This window comes from Phalaenopsis equestris, unplaced genomic scaffold, assembly GCF_001263595.1.
Source record: "Phalaenopsis equestris unplaced genomic scaffold, ASM126359v1 Scaffold000237, whole genome shotgun sequence".
Classification (NCBI taxonomy): Eukaryota; Viridiplantae; Streptophyta; class Magnoliopsida; order Asparagales; family Orchidaceae; genus Phalaenopsis; species Phalaenopsis equestris.
Genome location: NW_018164679.1, coordinates 1028595 through 1041484, shown reverse-complemented (window position 1 = coordinate 1041484; position 12890 = coordinate 1028595). Strand labels below are relative to the sequence as shown.

Here is a 12890-nt window from a genome sequence, read left to right as displayed (position 1 = left end):
ATCTTAAAATTTAAAACTAATAAACGATGTTGGGTACTTAAATTTTCACTTGGAATGACCTTACAATCTTTACAATCGCGACGATATCTTTTTCTCATAAGAAAATAATCAATTTGTGTTTTATTAGATCCACTCTTATAAGTAATAAGATGTTCACATCTCTTCTTGAATAAAATATTAGTAATAACAAAATCATACGCTAAAGCAAAATTTAAAATAGCTCTACCTTTTCATTAGTTACTCTAAAACTGTAGCCACTATGAGTATTTCTGAAGTCTCATGCCACTCTACCGACATGTCCATTTAAATCTCCTCCAATAAAAATTATTTTTTCAAGAGGTATCATTTGTACTAAGTCTTCTAAGTCATTCTAAAAATTATCTTTAGACCTTATATCTGAACCTACTTGAGGAGCATAAACACTTATAATATTAAAAATCTTAGTATCAATGATAATCTTAAGGGCTATAATTCTATCTCCAACTCTATTAATTTTTACAACATTATATTTCAAACTCTTATCTATAATTACACCTAGACCATTTCTAGCGCGACTCTTATCAGAATACCAAAGTTTAAAACCTAAATCATCAATCTCCTTAGCCTTTTCTCCAACTCATTTAGTTTCTTGAATGCATAAGATGTTAATTTTCCTATGAATCAAAATATCAACTAATTCCATTAATTTACCATTGAGAGTACCTATATTCCATGATCCCATCCTAATATTCGTTTCATGGATTAACTTCTTTACCCGCATTCATCCGTAATGTGGGAACCTTTGCTTATTTGACACTACACCCGGACGCTGGTGTAGCGACACTTGCACACTTTTCACTGTATTTTGTCTGGAAGACGCCCTAGCACTTACACAATGATAAAAAAGATTAGACGCGTCGCTTCCAGGGGACGCCCTAGCACTTACACAATGATAAAAAAGATTGTCATGATTTTTTCGACAAGTTTTATGCTGGCTGTCGACTACCTAACACAACCTTCCGCTTTTCAGATCCGGGCTTGGGACCGGCAATGACAGTGATATCAATGTATTAACACTTGTACAAAAAAGCCACATTAGTTTAGAGTTGTTTGCATCACATTTGAATCATATGGACACTCATACCATTGTTATATTCTAGGGGCATTTACATACATGCCACCCAATTTTTATGTTCTTACATTTCTAACACCTAAACATAGCTTTGTACATTCAAACCAGCTAAAGCTTTCAAGTAACATAGAAAATTCCATCATTCTAACTTTAAAATGCGAAATAAACCTTTTCATGCTTATGGAAGGTGGTATTTATATAAAAATTGAAGTTTAGGTGTTAGATATGTAAATACATGAGAATTGAGTGGTATGTAAATCTTCCTTTATTCTATTATGTTTTTGAGTCATCATTCAATTTTCAGTGGTAGGTAATATCTTGATATACTTTACAATTTCAAGAAACTCAATTTTGGAAGTTGACTAACTTTGCCATCAATATGGCTGGGAATTTAATTACTGAAATCTGAATCTCCAGGATGCCATTTCTCTTGGACTTGCGGGTGCTGGACTAGATGTTGTTCATTATGGGTGAGTAAAGAAGCTTTTTCTAAACCAATTGTTCTACATTTGGTTGTGAATATTGTGTTCAGTGAAGGAATGATATTTCTGAGCGTGTTTCATGCCGCAATATATCAACCTCTTTGCGATCCTGAGGAAGGATGTGAATTTTAACTCTTCCCCAATTCTCTCATTGTTGGGAGCCCCATTAATTGGGCGCACCCATGTTCTGCTTTATTTGAATGTCTTATCACTATACTTATTGTTAGAACCTTGATTTGAAATGTTCCTATGACATTTAGGAATTGAATTGAAGCATACTATCTTAAATATACCTTATTTATCCCTTGGTAATTGTTTACAGATTGGCTTCTACTCCAGCGATGTTCAACAGCACTATTTCAGAAAATGAAGAATTTTTATGCCCGGTTGATGGTTCCATAATGATAACAGGTATGCCTAAGGAGTCCAAGGTTGCAATTTTATTGCTTTAAATGTTGAATGTAGGCTTAAGGATTACTCTTTGACATAGTATTTTTAGTTTAACATCAATATATAGCATTTTGACCGACAGTTCTAGGGTTCCTTGAAATTGTTTGATGATCGGATCTAACAGGGAGATGTTATAGAATTGCAAAAAGAAGAGAACATGTAAGTTGGTGAAGATTGTATAGCGAAAGAATAGTTCTGGCTGCTGTCCAAGAGAAATACGGTAGGAAACACAGCGAAAATGGTGATTTCGGAGAGTACGAATGTTACGTTAGTTCCACCACCTATTCTCGGACAAGCTATACACTCCATTTGGAAAAAGTTCCATCACTCCTTTTTATGGTAGAAACTTAAAGAAAACAATATCTAAAAATGCATAAACAAAAACTAAAGTTGCAAAATTAGGAGTTAATAATATATTTATATATTTCAAAGTAAAAATACCCTAATAATAGGCTAAATAAGGTAAATAGGACTCCCTATTAAGGCGTCCAACCAGCACTTGGTGATTGATTGAACCGGTTTCTTCTTGATTGGTTTTCCCCTTCTTGGGTCCGTTTGGTAGTGGGAACAAGAGACTCTTGCTTTGTTGTCCTCGGTAGGAGAGGGATTGCCTTCTTCACTAAAAGCACCCAAATCCTTATAAAACAACAGTGACAAATCGGTGTTGTTAAAAATAACAGAGATATTATAATCTCGAGTAGGTTAATCTTGTATGTGCTGTTATTATTCTTCTTTAAAATCCTGAATGGGTCGCCAGTTCTTGGCTCGAAGTGGCACACCTTGAGTTCGGAGGGTGGTGCACTCCGACAACATAGGGCGCGATAAAATGAATAAGACCAAATTTGATTTCTCAAATGAAAAAATTGTATACAAGTAATAACTAGTATAAGCAAAAAAAGATGAATTTTATTTTATAAATAAGTGTTAAACTGTTACAACTGAAAGAAAAATAAGAAACTAACTGAAATAAAACTTGAAATGATAACAACTTCCTGAAATAAAAAAGAACAGCTAATTCAAATATCGAAAAATTCCGAAACGAAAGTCTAAAGCAAAAATATTAGCTTTTGTGGAGATTGTCCTCCGAGTGATTGTTATGCAAAAATATCGAAGGGAGTTTGAAATCAAATTCATTAAATAATCACTATTTATTAAAGCATAAATGATAATGGGTCGGGGCAGGTAGTATGAACAATAAAGAGGGGCAATTCACTATATGCATATATAATACTATAAAGGATAATAATATGAACATGCTCAATCCATTTAGTGAAATTTGAAATCATTAACAATCAATGTAGTAACATCAAATTGAAGCAGTCTTAATAGAATACAATTTAACAATTATTTGTTATTCAATTTCAATTTATATTTATATATAATCAATTTGTTTAGATACCTTGAAATTGAGAAGGTAAATACCAACCAATGAAAGACCTACGGTTTCCTGTAGTGTCGTCACTCTTTGGGCTTGATGAGTCAATTAGCCAATATCTAAAAGGGTTCTACTAACCTACAAAATGTCACGACCCTACCCGAGCCTTGGCTTAACCAAGACAGGTACAGACGGTCGGACGGGGTAAATTAAATTTTTTATATTTATCTATCATTCAACAGTTGAACGAGTCACTAATCAATTTAAATTAAAATAATATATTTAAAATTATCTCGTTATTGGTTGTCCGCAGCATCTTCTATAAATGTTATATCTTCTAACGTTCATCGTTAATCACTTAATTAATCTGAAAAGTTAGTTTAAACCAATTGTGAGCTAAATGAGCTAGTGAATACTCATATTCATAAATCACAGTAATAAAAGAGAAAATGAATCAATATGCATGCAAGTCAAGCTTTCAATAAATCAATAAAAATATTTAAAGCTATTCAAAGAACTCATATCAATATCATTATATATGTGCATCCGTCACAGGAGCATCGTGTAAAAACTGTGCCAATTAAGACAGATCAATATCAATATCTTTTTCATATACATGTACGATACTTTAATGTTCCCCCACTAGTACCATCAATGAATGACTTCATCATAGTTAGTAATGCACATACAAACAGTCAACATAAAAAGGTCAGCTATGTATTAGTACCATCAATGAATGACTTCATCATAGTTAGTAATGCACGTACAAACAGTCAACATAAAAAGGTCAGCTATGTATTCATCGCATTTAATTCAATGTACTATATAAAACATATACTATGAGAGTAAGTAGCTACAAAATTTGTAACAATATGACTAATAGAGAAAATAATATTTCAATTAGAATAAAACATGTACATAAATCATCAACAACAAAATATTTGAGATGAAATAAATTATTTATATAGATTAAAAGTATGAGTACTCACCTCGATGACGCTTAATTTGCTAGTTGATCTGTCTTGAATTTATTTTATCCTCGACCCTTCTTAAAATTTAAGTTTACAATAAACATGAGTATAGAAATTAATTTATTATTTAAAATGTTCACTTCTCTTTTCTTCCTCTTCTCTTTGGCTCTTTCGCACAATTCTTCTTCCTTCCGCTTCCTCTTCCTCTGCACGGTAACAACGCGACCTCCTCCTTCGCTCAACAAAGATGTCCTCGCCAGCCACTGATGCTGCCCCCAGTTAATCAAAGCTCAGGGAAGCCCTAAACTCCGTTCGACTCTATAGGTAAGTCGATCTCACGATCTCGCTGGTCTCCTTACTCTTCAATTTATAGCACGAAGATGTCCCTTCATTTTCCGTCTCCTCAATTTCTCTCCTCTCTGTTCAGTTACCTCCTCACTTCGTCTTCTTTCTGTTTGCTTCCTTGACCTCTCCTTTCCTCTTTCTTGATTATTCGTTTCCCCTCCCCCATGTAACATAACTGTTACACAAACCATCATAAGAAGCATACAATTTCCAAATTCTTAATGGAATTTTATTTAAATAGTAGGGCAAGTATATTTATTATTTTAAACATGATTACAACGCTGAAGAGGTTTAATTGCAATCCATAATAATAACATGTCAGAAAAGAAAGCATTATACTTGCGGGATTAATCACATATGGAAGAAGCCATGCTACAATAAAATGAAATATATAATTATTTCATTATGAGCAATAATGAATTTTATAACAAGTGTGAAAAGAGTTATAAATGAAGTAAAAAGGGTGAGACTAACAATCCTACGAAGTTAAGTATAAATTTAATACAAGTAGTAATGATAACGGCCCCAAAAATGAAAAAGGTACATTTATGCCTAACAAATAATAATTACTTACTTGAGATGAGCACTAAACTCCAAATTTATTATGGGTTCACCAGAGGATAATTAGTAGGTTCCACAGTGAAATTCAAAATATAAATAATTTTGCGATTAAAGACATTAAGCATAATTATTTATTAAATTAGGTGTAACATAAGTGACATATTATTATTATTATTATTATCTTACATATATGTTAAATCCTAATTATTACATTTTTGGAATAAAATATAAACTAAATTAAAGTTATCACTACCTTAGTTTATCATAAAATAAATTATATATATATATATATATATATATATATTGAAAAATCCTAAAGAGGAGAATATATAGAAATGTTGTATGAGAGGGTCTAAAAGAAAGCCCAACTCAGACAATATAACACACAAAAAACCCAAATAAAACAAAGATACATAAAGACAAAAAACCAAAAATTCACAAAAGGGCAAAAGTGCTAGGGACGTCCTATTTAGTCTTCCTGCCTCGAGTTCTCGGAAGTGAGCCGGTTAACAAATTGGTAAAGTGAGTACCATTGCCCGTAGTATGGAAAGAGTTTTTCGACGAATGGATTTTCAAATATGTGCCACATCGACAAGAGTATACCTGAGGAATAAACAATACCATTCCGGGGAGGTTTTATCACTGTTTTAAAGAGGGATTTTAGGACTTTTAAATTGCCTTTTGGGACTGTTTTGAGGATGTTTCCTCTGCTGTTTGGGCTATTTAAAACTGCTGTCCAGGGCTTCAAAGCCGCTGTTCGGTGTCGTACAAGCGCTTTAGGGTGTTGTCCAGAGCTCCAAAGCCATTGTTTGGAGTATAGGGGCGCTGTAGGGTGCTGTCCGAGGCTCCAAAGCCGCTGCTTGGTGTCGTAGGAGTGCTGTAGGACCACTACCCAATGCTCCTAGCCGCTGCCTGGTGTCGTAGAAGTGTTGTAGGGTGCTGTCCAAGGCTCCAAAACCACTGTTTAGAGTATAAGAGTGCTGTAGGACCACTGCCCAATGCTTCTAGCCGCTGCCCGGTGTAGAAGAAGTGCTGTAGGGTGCTGTCCAAGGCTCCAAAGCCACTGTTTGGGTTCATAGGAAGCCACCTAGAAGCTGCCCACCACTATTTGGGTTCATAAGAAGCCACCTAAGAGCTGTCCACCACCGTTTGAGTTCATAGGAAGCCACCTAGGAGCTGTCCACCACTATTTAGGTTTGTAGGAAGCCACCTAGAAGCTGTCCACCACTATTTGGGTTCATAGGAAGCCACTAGGTGCTGGAAGCTGTCCACCACTGTTGAGTTCGTAGGAAGCCATCTAGGTGCTGCCCATTGCTGTTTGGGTTCATAGGAACTCATACAGACGTTATTCGAAATTCTTAGCTGTTGTCCGGAGTAGTAGGATTACTGTACACACTTGCTAGTTGTTTCCCAGAATCATAGGAGGTCGTAGGATCACCACACTAGTTCGCTAGTTGCAGTCAGGAGTTGTAGGAAACCTTAGGATCATCTGTTTGAAGTTCCTAACTGTTGCTACGATTTGTTCTATTGCTTACTGTTCTCTTCTGTTATATGCAATTTACTTAAATTCACTGTAAATTATATTGTGCTTTGTGAGTTAAACCTACAACAGGGATAGCAGTAACATATACGTTACGTACACATGTATTTATTTGTTGTTATTTTATCATTGCAATTTATTTTTGTTGTAACACATTATGCAGATATTGAATACAATTTCACTTTCAAAACAAAACGATTTTTCAAAATTAGACAGTATTTTCAAAACAAAAAAAAAACAAAAAATAACACGTTTTTTCGAATTTACGGGAGTCCCTTGGAGGAGGTGACCCACGGTTGCTAGCGAGATCTTCCCGGTTTAAATGAGTTTCACAACTCGTGTAAATTAAGTTTAAAAGAAATAGTGATACCTGAACGAGAGAACCGTGGGATCCTAACCGGTGTCGCTCTAATAAACTTTAACCTTCCCTAATGACAACAAAACCAAAACTTGAAACACACTTGGTACAACCTTTTGAACCTTAGACTTTAGGACTGCTACTTCGACGAGGAATTTGGAGCAACTTTGTGGGCAGCGCGACAAGGAGTTTGGAGCGGACTACAAGTGGAGGTGGTTGTCATTCTACAACAGCAAAACGAGTTTACACCAGCTAAACATTCCTAGTTTAAACAACTCATAGGACTTCGAGGTAGTTCGCCTAGCGTGACGTAAATCCTCACCCTCTTTTAGGCCTCTGCACAATCATGTTGTGCAGCGTAAGTCCTAACTCGCCTTAAGTTCTGAGGTTGTCGTCTAGAACGACGTAAAACCTCTTATCTCTGCGGGTTATTTGCATAACGAGTTATTATGCAAGTGTAAGTCTCAAATAATAAAATTAACAGGATTCAACATTCATATAGCCGTACAGTATGATAGTTTGGGAAGTCACTGAGGTTCTTCCTCAGGATCTGCGACGTACTCTTCCCTTTAGTTCTTTTGGACTCCTGAAAGAACTGTTCCCACTTGAACCACTCCCACTTATTTTTTTTTCACGTCATACCTTGAATACTTAAACTTTGAAATCTTGAAGACTAGAACCACTAATCATCATCGAGAGTTTTCTCAAGTGACTCTCGACATTTGAGAGGTAATTAACTATAGGGGCTTGCCTCTATAGGGAACTTGGAACCCTGGTAAAATAAACCCTATTTAATCTTTGTATTAAATAGGAGAATTTATCGGTCATATATAAAATGTTCGCAGACCAAATGAATGTCACAAATCTCTTAGTTTGCAGGATTGAGCCTATTACCGGGGTCTACACTTTTCTCTTGGAATGTGTAGTATTCAGGGTGCCAGACACGATTATGCAAATTATTGGACTAATGAGATCCATTCGGTTTCATTTTCTAAAAAATTAAAACACTACTTTCATAATCTAGACTATATACCTTATATTTAAATTAAATTTTTGAAAATTATATTTTCAAAATCCAAACATCGAAAAAGATGACCGACAAATGGTCGATATTGGTGCGCAGCATTATTGATCAATATTTAGGGAGTTCAAAGCTGAAATTATCAACAATTGCATGCAACAACCTCTCACCAGACCCTATGCTAGAGGAGCTTCGTGCATTAGGTACACTATTTTTTTAGGTTAAAACTGAAAATATAATGGAAAGACAAGGCACTAGAAAAGCTCATATTTTTTTAGCTGGGCCATATCCTATTTTTCTTTCTTTTTTGTTTGCATATAATGTATATTCACATCTACAACTTAAAGAAATCAATTAAATGTCAAATGGATTTAGGGCCTATCCTTTAGGAAATGTGCATTTTCATTCTTTCCGTAGCATTAACTTCTACTGCTTATCCAGTTTTGTTTCCATTTCAGCGCTGTCAATCTTTTTAATGCAGAATCCTCAAAATTACTGAAGTTTGAGCTGCATTAAAAACTTGGTTGCTTTAGAGTTTGTTTGCATAATCTTACAAAACATTGTTTCCTTAACGCAATCTAAAAAAAATGGGAAAATAGACACTAAATATATGCATGCCTCCTTTCAAGGTTTAAATTTACATTATAAAAGTAATTTTCTTTATTAAATATTATGAAGTTATTTATATTCTGTTGAAACTTTCTCGTATACAGCCAGCCACCTTCCTTACAATCGAAATGGGTTCAAATTTTTTACACATACCGGTGGATTGGGTAAAGCTGACATCAAAGAAATCTTGGAGCTGGCTGGAGTTATATATGAGAAATTCTCACCTAGAAGTTTGAAGGAATCCGTACAGGATAGATCTCTATCTTATAAAAAGATTGGATACATGACAGTCTATACTTCTGATCTTGTAAAGGCGGTCCGCAAAGCTGCTGGAAATATAGGTATTATTTTCACTGATGGATTTATACAATTGTATTGCCAATTTTTATATTTCCTTAACCGATGAAGCACCATTCCTTTTTTGGGGCATTTACATGCATTACCACCTAATTCATATGTATTTACATAGCTAACACGTAAATTTTACTTTTTTATATTTATACCACCCAAATCTCTTATATCACATAAAAAAATTTCACCACTTTAACTTTTAAAAGCCGAAACACACCTTTTAAATTGAAATTTAAATGTTAGATATGTAAATACATAGGAATTGAATGGTATGTATGTAAATCTTCCTCCTTTTTTTCAATTGCTGCTTTGCAAGGGACAACTCCTGAGATTGAAAGATTTAGAATAAAAAGGAAGATTCTAGCATTGATATTTTTAGATAAGATATCTCTGATATGCAAACAATCCTGCAGTTAGTTTAATTTGTATTATTTACTTGAAGTAAATATTTTCTGTCATCCTAACTTGCAGAGAAGCCATTAGAGGAATTCCACATAGTTGTTGATGCGGGTAATGGTGCTGGTGGATTCTTCGCGGTAACATTACTCCTCTTTTCTTCTTTATCAAACCACTATGCATGTTATTGCTAATCTTTTCTTATTTGCAATTATTGATAGTGATGTCCTTTGATTTAATCTATGTTATTTTGTGAGTCAGATTTTATTATTTTACCCATCATGATTTTTTCAATAATATTAGTTTCCCAAGATATTCTTCTGTTGTGTTGAGAGTAATAATTTATATAAAGCAGGTGCTGTTATTTAACCGCAGGTTTAATATCCAAATATGAAATTTTATCCAGGCAATGGCATTTGATTTATTTGTAGAGTCTTTAATGATGATATCAGGACAAGTAACGAAGTAAAATCGTGAAGATTGGTGGAGTTAGAAATTTGCATCGTTGAATAGGGATAAATATGGTCAAATGATATAGATTTATTTCAGAAAAGTTCTTGATCTGATTTTTATAGCTTTTAGATTTTTAAAGAACATAAGAAATGCATTCCCTGTATTTGCATATTGTAATGGCAGGACATGGTTTATGGCTCAAACTGTAAAACTCCTTTTATTGCTCTCAAGTGTCCTTTTTTAGTAACAATGCTTCCTCCAATGTCGCCATTGACTTGAAATACTTGATACAAATGCTGGAAGATTTACATACATAACACTTAAGTCTTAATGTATTTACATATCTAACACCTAAAATTTAATTTTTACATGCATGCCAACTTACACATGCATGATCAGGCGTATTTTACTTTTTACAGTTAAAATGGTGGTTTTTTTTTCATGTGAAATGACAGATTGGATTAGCTGTTAGGCATGCAAATACATAAGAATTGGGTAGTATGTAAATGCCCCTAATATGTTTAGACCATAATATTAGCAAATGAACAATTACTGGTATGTCTTTGCTTATTGTTCTATTCTGCATCTCCATTTACTGCTTGTACTTCTTGATAAAGCACATCCGTTACTGTCACTTTACGGTGAAAACCGATCCTACTTCTTTTGTCTGCTTTTCTTCGGTATGGGACGTATTTGCCTTGGTAAAACGTAGAATTACATGTATGAACATATTTTCTTGGGTAAAAGTTAGAGCTTGATGTATTCCTTCCTTCAATAAAAGAACATATATCATCTTCAACTATACCATCTATAGGTGTCATTCTTCCCCACTCGGTTTATATTATCTTAGTTGTATTCTACTTATCTTACCATCCTATTTTATCCGGAAGTTAAGTTTGGAGTGTGCAAATTTGATATTTGTTGTCCCGGTATGTGTGTTAACTAAAATAATATGGCCTTGGAGAATCCATTGGAATGCATTTATATTATTGATTGCTTGGCATTTACATACTTACCACATAATGCTTTTGTATTACATATCTAACACTCAAACTTTAATATTTACATGCATAACTCTCAAATCTTTAATATTTCATCAAAAATGCCACTGATTTCTTAAAAGTAAAATACACCTTTTCATGCATAGGTTTATCACAAGTGTTATAAATGTAATTATGAAAATTTAGATGTTAGATATGTAAATGCATAAGAATTGTGTGGTATGCATGTAAAATTCCCTTGAAACTTTTGTCAGCTCAGTTCACTTCTGAACTTTCTTATGCACTAAAAATGCTTTGTATCAGGATAGGGTACTACAACCTCTGGGTGCAATTACATCCGGCAGTCAGTTCTTGGATCCTAATGGTAGAATCTTTACAAAAAAAATTTACACTCCTAACAACAAAGTGGTCATATTTGTATATTATGGTTGATATCAGGTTTCTTTCCCAATCACATTCCAAACCCTGAAGACAAAGCAGCTATGAAAGCAATAATTCAAGCAGTCCTTGATAATCAAGCTGATTTGGGCATCATCTTTGATACCGACGTGGACAGGTTCTAGTATTGTTTTTTTTTATGTTTATATCTTTTGAAGTGCAAAAATAATTTGGGGGATTTACATACATAGCACACAATTCTTATGTATTTACATATCTCACATCTAAACTTTATATTTACACACATAGCACTCAAATATAGCAGTCAAATCTTTAATAGCACATAAAAAATAGTTCTATTACCACTTTTTAAAAGTAAAACACACCTTTTCATGCATAGATTTAAAGCATCAAAGTTCTATGTATTAAAATATGGAAGTTTAGGTGTGGCATATGTTAATACATAAGAATTGTGTTCTACGTATGTAAATTTCTCTAATAATTACTTCAAAATGCTATCATTGTTGTTCTTGTTATTTTAACCCACTGCAACTATTCTTTCAGGTCAGCTGCTGTGGATTCTACTGGTTCTGAGTTTAATCGCAATAGATTGATTGCTTTGATGTCTGCTATTGTACTTGAGGAAGTATGTTCTTTGTTATTTTTTAATGTTTGCTGATGCTATTACTTTAATTTTCAATATCATGTCTTATCTTGATGGCACTTACTTCCATGAAGCATCCTGGAACGACTATTGTTACAGACAGTGTGACTTCAGACGGCTTGACAACTTTTATCGAAAAGAAACTTGGTAAGTGATCGTTTGGTCTACACATTCTTCTTGAAATATAAGATTAAATAATTTTTGCAATCTTAAAGGAGGAAAGCATCACCGATTCAAGAGAGGATACAAAAATGTCATTGATGAAGCTATTCGTTTGGTGAGATACAATTTTTTATCAATGATAGTATTGTATTTATGCTTTTCTGATTGAATTGTTTGATAGAGCCTTTTTTTCTAGTTGACAATATGTCATCTTTCATGGGCTTCTACAATCACATGACCTTGCTTTAATAATTTTTTTGCTTTTGAATACTTTAATCTCTCCATTGACCTAAAGGAACATCAGAGTTTAAGAGAGCTTGGCGAACTACTTGAAACGGCTTAAGATTACATGTGAATTGGACTGCCTGATCTAAAAGATTTCTTGAATTTGATCGAAGGGAAATATGATTTTATTGATAAATACAAAATGATTGAATACTAGGAGTGAGTGAAAAAGTTCCCATCATGAGCTTAGGGCTTAATTTTGGGTTTAAGTGAATCATTGGAGTGGTGAGTGGTTAAATGCTTTTTTTCAAAATGCTTTTTTTCAAGAGTGGAAAGTAGGTCATCCTTTAGCTATAAATGGCAAGGTGGCTCACATGAGGCTTGTAGATGGCTTCCATATGGCTTGGATGAAGCCATATGGCTTGCCCATGGCTCAT

General features: G+C 34.0%; 1 protein-coding gene across 11 annotated transcripts in view; it reads left to right on the top strand.

Annotated features, from left to right (window-relative positions):
• Window positions 1-12890, top strand: part of LOC110023960 (phosphoglucomutase) — a 115522-nt gene that overhangs the window by 21650 nt on the left and 80982 nt on the right. For all 11 annotated transcript variants that reach the window (XM_020723623.1, XM_020723624.1, XM_020723622.1 and 8 more), the window contains 9 exons: window positions 1529-1581; window positions 1916-2004; window positions 8928-9164; window positions 9646-9710; window positions 11328-11388; window positions 11463-11580; window positions 11967-12048; window positions 12141-12213; window positions 12282-12343. In XM_020723623.1, the coding sequence (XP_020579282.1) occupies window positions 1529-1581; window positions 1916-2004; window positions 8928-9164; window positions 9646-9710; window positions 11328-11388; window positions 11463-11580; window positions 11967-12048; window positions 12141-12213; window positions 12282-12343 (840 nt within the window). The remainder of the gene's footprint in view (window positions 1-1528; window positions 1582-1915; window positions 2005-8927; window positions 9165-9645; window positions 9711-11327; window positions 11389-11462; window positions 11581-11966; window positions 12049-12140; window positions 12214-12281; window positions 12344-12890) is intronic.